Raw genomic sequence first — 8728 nt, forward strand, 5'->3', positions numbered from 1 at the left:
ATGTTTCAAAATGTATTACACAAATAGACAGGAACTCCAGCTATATAAAGCATCAGATGCCCAAGAAAAAAAAAAGCCATAAGAACACTGCTTAGTAGACTTGTGACTCACTGCTGTTCTTTCTCAAATGTAAAACAATCTGTGTTTCAACATTAACATGGAATGAGCTGTACAATTCCCACAAGAAAACATGAGTGATGGTGGACTAAGAGTTTGGACACTGGGTTACTATGAATAAACCTGAGAATCTCATCTTAGATAAGGCATTAAAAAAAAAAAAAAAAAAAAGCTGCTAAGTATAATTAAAAAAGAGTAGTCATATCCCATCTCTGAGATCAGCCAGTACATCTCATTATTTATAGCTAGTCCCAAAGGAAAATGGCAGTATATGCCTTTTTTTGGTGTAAAACTGGAGCTCCTTATCAGCTGGTACATCCGAAGTCAGCCCTAGGGCAAGTACCACTTAAGCTTTGATTTGATATCAAAAAGCGTGTGGCAGCAGTGCAGGCTGAAGACGCCTCCTCCCACCACAGTAACTGCCCACAGCTACTTAGATAAGCCAGCACAACTGTCCGTGTGGTAGGATGGTTAAGCATTTCAAGCATATAACCCTGCAAAACATTATACATATTTTACAAACAAATTTGCATATGTGCGTGCGTGTGCATGTACATGGGAGGTGTATACACACACATTCACAGGCAGCAAAGCAGATCAGTTCCTTGATCCAGTCCAAATGCAACCGCATAACCAGACGCTTCCAGCAAAATCAAGAAGGCGTAGTTTTGCACCACAGGTGAAACAGTGGCTGTACCTTCCCCACAGGTATTGCCACCAATACTTCAGAATATCAAACCACAGCTCTGGACATCATCTCCTAACCATCTACCTGCATGGTGCCCAGAAAGCAGTCAATGTAAGGGTGTTTTATTACCTCTTCATCAATAGAATAACTGTAGATCATCATCACATTGAAAACGCACCTGCAAATGAGATCTATTTTGAAGTTCAAGCACACTAACTTTTACACTCTCTTCTCACCTTGCACGTACAAGCCTAAGAACTGAACTCCGAAATAGCCATTCAAAGGCAAAGGCTAAAACGTATTTAAGAAAAAAATTAACCAGGAAAAATGCCTGTGGCAAGAGTCACCAAACCACTAAGCACATCTATGCTCTTCCAGCATTTTTGGGGGGGGAGGGGGCGGGTAGGGGAGAAAAGTCTCAGAACACAGACAACACTGGCTCATTTTCTGTTACAGGAGGATTACTTATAAACTTGACTTTCTTTTCCACATGAAACGAAACTGCTTCAGTCTCCTTATGCCTAGCTATCAGGTTTTAAATCCAGCCACATATACACAGATAGTGGGGTCCCAGAAGCATGCATATTTCAGGGTTGTGTGGAAAGGAAGGAGAGGCAGCAATTCTTATTTATGGACACAGAGCTGGCATATGATTCAGGACTCAAGCAAACATGAAATATATATTTAAGATGGTACTCTCTTATTGATAGCACTCTCACAACCCTTCCTTCATCAAATATATCTTCTTTTATTATTGTACAGTTTCTGTTAAAGGAAACAATAAAAGCAATTACCAAACTAAACATAATTCCATATCTATCATCCCATGAGAAAAATCATGATAAATACCATCTCTGCAAAATAGATACTGACCTGGAAAAGTTCTTTAAATGAAGGATGTACCATGGGGTTTGGAACAAAAGGCAAAGCATAGAAAGGAAGAAACTCTGTAGTCTGGCTCAGTGCAGCTCCTTTTGTTTCCAGGTATGTCTTAAAATGAGAAATCCTTTCCTCAAGTTCAGCTTTGTCCTAGGAAATAAAGCAGCATATTTAGAAAACTACCACTCTGAATGCACTGTAAAGCTGGCAAATACAAGCAAGAGAACTAAATACATTAATATCAAGTTTGAAATCCCAGAGTATTTGTTATCTAAAAAGCAACATTTGTTTAACTAGAGAGTATTGTATCTTGTTTTCACCACTCAAAAAAGAAAATTTAAACCAGTGGTGTTGTTTCTGTCATCCAGGTCCAACAAAAGAAGAGAGGGACATTTGCTTTTTGAATGTAAATTATTCCTGCCCACTTCAGGCTAGATTTCTAGAGCAGAGTGCCATTTCCACACTCAGATCCAAGAGGAAACACCTACTTTAAACATGCTTTATTTCAGTGGTAAGTGCAGAACTGTAAAATCCACTCACACAGCACCAGGAAGGGGAGCTGGCACACAGAACAGACCAAAAGCCACCCTGAAGGCATCCAATGCTCCTGTAGCAGCTGACAAGTGTAAGGCAGGAGCTCTTAAGCCCTGGCTGACCTGGCTGACTCCAGGCTACTTAAATGTCTCTTCATCATAAAAGTCCCATGTAACAGAGTTTTTATTTTATGACAGCTTGGAATTATAGTTTTCAATATGATATACTGAGCTGGTCAACATTCAGCTTTCCCATTTCATCAGAAATGTTTATACTTCAACACACAGCTTCAGTCCAAACTGGGAGCAAAGTGTTTTAAGAATCTCCTATGGACTACAATTAGAGGTGTGAAATTATCAGCATACTGGTATTTTCCAAGTTAAAATACTTCAGGAACTCCAAGATAAGGACATCAGCAACTTCCATCTCTGTACTTCACAATACAAGGGGTCTGGTTCAACTAAAATGCAGACTGTGGCTCAAAAACTAGATACATACTCTGGGAATTCTTCTTACTAAATATCCCATTCTCATCCACACTAAATACAAATAAATGAAGTAAAACAAACAAAAACAATTTGAAGTTTGAACTGTGAACTGAACTTACAGGCTTTCCCATAGAGTGTTTTAAGAGGTAGGTTGCAAAGTGTATGTGAAGATAGAACTCCAGCTTCTGAGCAACTGGTTCATTGTCCCGGACTGAAGATGAAATATGCTCCTCCCAGAGTTGGAAGAAAACTTTCTGCTCACCATTTTCAAATGCTGTAAGCAGATCTTTCTGCAAAGGGGAAAAGCATTCAGTGAAAAAACAAACACAAAACAGCTACATTTTTTCAACAGTAGATTAGTGAATGAAGAATTCAAGTGCCATCTGAACACTTTAAGTTTTAGCTTAATTAAATTTTAGCTTAATTAGCTTTAAATTAAAGTTTTAGCCAAAATCTCTCACCATTTGATGACCACCTAAATATTTTTTCTCCACCTATCTTTAATATCTCTGAGAGCCTGAATCAACCATCAGTACAAGTAGTAAAGCTCAGATTTTCAAGCATGTCAATCTGGGGACCCACCTTTACCATAAGTGAAAAATAAATGTCTACAGCGTGTGAAAATCAGTCTTACCAAAGCATGGCAAGCTAAAAACCTAAAATAGCATGAACCAAACCTACTGTTCCAGGTTCAAAAGGACTAGAGTTCTGAAAAACAAAACAAAACAAAAAAACACAAAAAAACCACCCCAGAAAACCACAACCAACAACAAACCACCAACTTGACAGTTCCTGCACTGGAAGAAGACTTGCTAGCAGACTTCTTCAAATAATCAAGAATCTGTTCAGACAGTTCAGATAATCTCACTGCTGTAATAATTCACATGGTGGCTAGTGGTCTTAAACTGTTTTTAGTATTACTTAAAGTAAGCATAAATGATGCATTACCTGAACAGGCAAAGCTTTTGAATCTCTTGAGGAAACATCTGCTGGTTTAGGTAGTGGCTTCCCTTTTATTTTACATTCCTTTGTAAATACTTTCACTGTTTCTTCAAATTCAGCAAAATCCAAATACTACAAGACAAAAACATACAGGAAGAATATTTTTTTAGATTATTAATGCTTCAGTGAGTGACCCATGAATTGCCAAAGTCCTATAAAGTTTCTCTGTAGCAGGGTCCATAAATGCCAAAGACTGAACAGCAACAAACCAAGAACTGGTACCTCATGGCAGGAAAATACTCTCTCTCAACTAAATTTCCTCCTGCATCCTAGAGAATAGTGCTGACAACTGAGCACATCCTCCCTGAAAGAATTATGCCCCTCGATTTAGTAATTTCATTCAACCAAAGAAGAAAAAGAACTAAAATCCATTAATGTTATACCTTGGTTGAAGAAACAAGTAAATAACTTCCTTGCAAATAATGTTCTCAGGGGGCAGAATACTTAAGTGTGACTCTCATCTCCACAGCAGCAGTTGGACAGCTTAAATTCTAAGCCAGGTCACTGAAGCTGTGCAAGCCAAATTAATGAACAACTAATTAAGTACTATTCTTCTGAGAAAGAGATAAACAGCCCTGCCTCTTCCTCCCACAATGTACAGTCACTATATTACATGCAACTTTCCCTTCCTCCCCCCACCTCAGGAGTCTTAGTTATTGGTTGCTGAGGCAAGACATTACATTTCATTTTGCAAATTTGATTTGGGTTCCCAACCTTGCCACAGAGAACAGGAATAATTTATTTTCCCCACTGTTAACACAAACGGTAGTATAGTAATGATTAAGTACTTAAACCTCTATTTAGATTTGTTTTCCAAGATCCACAAATAGATTTAAGTTGTGTATGATTTTGCCATTTGCTAGACTCTTTAGGCAGGCAGCAACTGTCCAGGCTTTCAACAGACAGCCTGGTGAAAGCTGGGCACAGTGACAGCTGACTGCCACTCTTGATCACCCCTCCATAGCACCAGCATCTGTGGAACCCTGCAATAGGTTGCGCCACACAAGGCAGGGGGATTAGGTTGTTGGTTTGGTGTTCACTTAGGGCTCTAAACCAGGCTACCAACACAGTGTTGACCAAAGGAATGAGACACTAACAAGCAGCAGAGATCACAGTTTGTGCTCTTATTCCAAATCATAACTATCCCATTTTAGTCAATTTATCCAGAAGACTGAAGCGCAGACTACCATAGAGGCACCTGCCCTTTAAAGTTTGCCTCTCACTGCCTTTTTCACACTTTCTAATATATTCTGATTACCTCTTATGGGCAATATGGGTAGAGGAGTGTGTAGCTGGAAAATCCTGCTTAGGCATTAAACCATGGAGATAAGTAGTCTCAGGACTTCAGCCTGGGCTTTGTCAGCTCTAGGGTTTTTATATGCCTCCGTGATTTTGTACAAATATGGAATGAGATGGCAGCTAAGCAATAGTTTAAAGATCTCACCATTATCACAAGGTGGACCTGAGTCCCAAAGCTGTCTGTTGTTTTAATCAACTTAACTGCTCCTTTAATGAAAGCCTCATTTGCAATGAACAATGGATAATTCTAGATTGATATGATGTTTGACTGCTAGCATTTAATGGACATTGAGCTCTTTGAATCTACAGAGCATGACAGGAGTCAATATGATTTCAGGGTGTAGCAAACACTTGGCCAGATAAACCACAGTTACAACAGCTGGCTCTGAATACAAGCATTATAAAATTTTGCCTTGCTCATTTCAACCAAAAAAAAGAAGAAAAAAAAAAAGAAAAAAAAAAGAGAGAAAACCAACCTCTCTCACTAGTCCGAGTAACTCAGCTTCACAAGCTAGAACGTCACCCATCGCTAAGCATTACTGCTACATCTCATCGTTGATAAACCTCGAAAACTGTAAAGAAGGGGGGTGTTAGCAGACAGCACAGCGTTTCCTTCGCACAGCCCCACCGCAGCCCAGCCGCGCACAGCCCGTTAGCCACCTCATCTCCAAACAAACCGCATGAGAAGGACATCCCCCCACCACCACCCCGTAAGGCACCTCCAAAGAAGTTCCGAAGCCGGTCTTCTCCGACCCGAACCGCCGTTCTCGCCAGGCCGCGGGGCGGTCACACCGCCTCCTCACACAGCCGCCTCCAGGTGCGGCCCGCCGCCGCCGTCACCCATCCCCCAAACCGGGCCGGGGCGCTGCGGCCGCCCCCTCAGGGCCGAGAGCATGCGACCCAGCAGCTCCTGAGGCAACCGGCGGGGAGGGAAGCGAGGGAACCCCGGGTGCCACCCGCACCACCGCGCCGCGGCCTACCTGCCCTGCACTGCCCTGCGCCGCCGCCTGTCGCCTTGGCAACCGCGACCACTCTCCACGCCACACCGCGCCCCCTCCCGCCACACATGATCCCTCTCAGCCAATCCCAGACCGGGAATGGCCCGTCACGTGACGAGGGTGGGTCTCCACGGCGCCGGCGGGCAGCGTCCCCTGGAGCGCGTGGAGCGGTCGCTTCCCGCTGGTTGGGAAGAATCGCTTTTTGCCGGTTTCCACTCTCTGACGTAACTTGAAGGGAGTTTGGGGTCAAGTTCATTTTTTAAAATTATCTACTCTCTTAACATATGGGTTTGTACCCCCTTGCCATCCTGGGCAAGCCAGAAGTCTTCTAAAAGCGCACCACGCTTTGTGCTGGTCCGTAGGCCCATAGCTTTCAGTTGCACAATTACATGCTTTCTTAATTACAATCATTACAGCCATCTGACAGTATTTGCCCCTGCCACCGAGCACTGCACTCTCTGAGGGGATGCAAACGCAGGGAGTAATTCCGCTCTGGCTAAAACAGCCTGTGGCCAAGGCCACCCACTCCACTTACCTCACAGCTTGGAAGGTTCGTCTGAAAAAGATGTCGGGCAAAGAAGGCAGAGCCTTGCCAAGACTGAGCACTGTACCATGAGCCTGAATCGCAGCCCCAACACAGCCAGGGTTAGGGACACCAAGACCAGCCCCATGGGTCGTGCACGCACGGCTGCGGCAGGCGTGCGTCCGACACGTCGTTATTTCATGGAATCCTGACCAAAGCAAACAGGGAAGATTGGCTGAGCCCCTTATCGAGGCTTTGTCCCATTTTTAATGAACGGTGGTGTTAATGAACCTCTTGCCATTAACACCAAGGAAGCATTTGCTAGACACAGCAAAATGACATTGTATCACCATTGATGTCCTGCCTGGGATTTTGGTCTCACCCTTTGCAGCCTTGTTTTCCACCACGAACACTTAAGACAACCTGTGTCCTCCACATGTCCCACAGCCAGACACAGCACGGTACCGTCCTTCTTCCTTTACAAGGCTCCTAAAGCAGGCAGCAGAAACTGAATGCAGAGATTTGCATCTGCCCCCCCCCCCCCCGAATTTGATTCTTAATAACCTCACAAAACCCAAAAGCTAATCTCACCAGCCAGCTCAGAGGCACTGCTCTCCACCAAGACCATTTCCCAGACAAACCTTAACTTTGCAACACCAACATGGGTGGATGGGATGCAGTTCAGGGTACAGCCTTCCCTTGGCTCATGATCTAAGGGTATTCTTCTCCTTATGCAATTTAAAAAAAATAATTAAGGAACAGGAAAAAAAAATCACCTTTGAACATTCTTGCCAGATCTAAAATTATCAGCTTGATAGACGAAATGTTTGGGAAGACCAAGGTGATGTGAGGAAGAGTTATGACAGATGGTGAGCAGGCACTAGCACTCCATCCATAACCCGTGGGAGTTATTTTACCACTGCTCCATGGCCAGCCAGCAACAGGTTGGTGTTTGTGAATAAAATACTGAAGCAGACTGCCACTCTTTGGGAAAAGAAAGGGAGACGTTAAATATCTTATGAAGGGCCTTGACAAATCTATGCTCCCTCCCATGCCTTGCTTCTTCAACTTAGGGTTGTCCCAGTAAGGGACAGAGCAATGATTTGAGCCAGGGTTGTGCCAAACTGCCCAGTTTTTACTTGCATTTCATGTGATGGATGAAAAGGTGCCAGGAACAGGTCAATTCATCCATCACCTCTGTCTGTGCCAGAGAGCCTTGAAAACATCTCATTCCCCAACTCAGTATGCTTGGGAGACGTTCTCAGTTAAGGAAAGCCTGCTAGGGAAGGAGCTTCTCTAGGAAATTGGGATAAACCGCAGTAGTTTTCTTCAGGCTCCCTCCTTCCCCAGCACTCCCAGCAAGCACATCACAACAGACAAGAGCAAAGGGACAGAAGGGCAGATTCCTGAAATCCTGGTGAGGACTCCACTCTGCAGTCCATGGAAAGCACTTGGATATCTCTAGAAATGGCTCTGTCATTCCTAGAAAGCACCTGAAAATTTCTGAAAAGCACAGGGAAAGGCCTAGAAAGTGCTGGAAAAAAAGTGTGTGAAAGCTGGCTGGAATTGCTAGGAAGCACATCAAACTGTTCAGAAAGCACCCTGGAATTCCAGTCTGTAATCCCTACAAAGCTCTCTGCAATTCCTAGAAAGAACAAGGATTTTCCTGGAAAGCACAAAGAAATTCCCAGAAAGTAAGGGAAAATTCCTAGACTTCAGTCTGAATTCCTAGAAAGTTGTGGGAAATTCCTAGAAAGCCCATTGAAAATCCACAGAAAGCCCACTGAAATTTATAGAAAGCACATGAACTTTTTTAGAGCGTACCGGGGAATTCCTAGGAAGCAACAGGAAATTTCTATTCTAATGGTTAGTTTGTGTTCTCATTGCTCACCCTGTGACAATGAGCATTCAAATTGGCTTTGTAGTTACTGCATGTGCTGGTTAAGTCATCAGGTATGTACATGATTGAGCTGGTAATTGGAATTTCTGGGTTTGGTGATTTGTATACTAAATACCAAAGTTTTATGTATATAAACATAACATTTATATACATGAAACTTCTATACTTAATAACACAAATAGTAGGCATACTCTGCATATATAGAGAGTATGTCTACAGCCAGAGGTTTCTTCTTTCTGTTGCATATACTTCTATGGAGATCTCATAATAGCAAACTTTAAATATTTATGTTAAGTTTTA

The 8728-nt window shown here is 42.9% G+C and overlaps 1 protein-coding gene across 2 annotated transcripts in view; it reads right to left on the reverse strand.

The window, feature by feature from the left end:
* ARMC9 (armadillo repeat containing 9) overlaps window positions 1–6095 on the reverse strand; it is a 73981-nt gene extending 67886 nt beyond the window's left edge. Inside the window, exons 1-5 of one of the 2 annotated variants that reach the window (XM_075031565.1) lie at window positions 5988–6095; window positions 5484–5579; window positions 3655–3780; window positions 2826–2996; window positions 1679–1834 (exon numbers count right to left, since the gene is read on the reverse strand). In XM_075031565.1, coding sequence (XP_074887666.1) covers window positions 1679–1834; window positions 2826–2996; window positions 3655–3780; window positions 5484–5534 — 504 coding nt within the window. In that variant the 5' untranslated portion in view covers window positions 5535–5579; window positions 5988–6095. Of the gene's footprint in view, window positions 1–1678; window positions 1835–2825; window positions 2997–3654; window positions 3781–5483; window positions 5580–5726; window positions 5844–5987 lie in introns of those variants that run through there. The other variant, XM_075031566.1, reaches the window with a different exon arrangement.
* Between the last annotated feature and the right edge of the window lie 2633 nt (window positions 6096–8728).

The sequence above is a fragment of the Buteo buteo genome, chromosome 7, assembly GCF_964188355.1.
Source record: "Buteo buteo chromosome 7, bButBut1.hap1.1, whole genome shotgun sequence".
In the NCBI taxonomy this organism is placed as follows: Eukaryota; Metazoa; Chordata; class Aves; order Accipitriformes; family Accipitridae; genus Buteo; species Buteo buteo.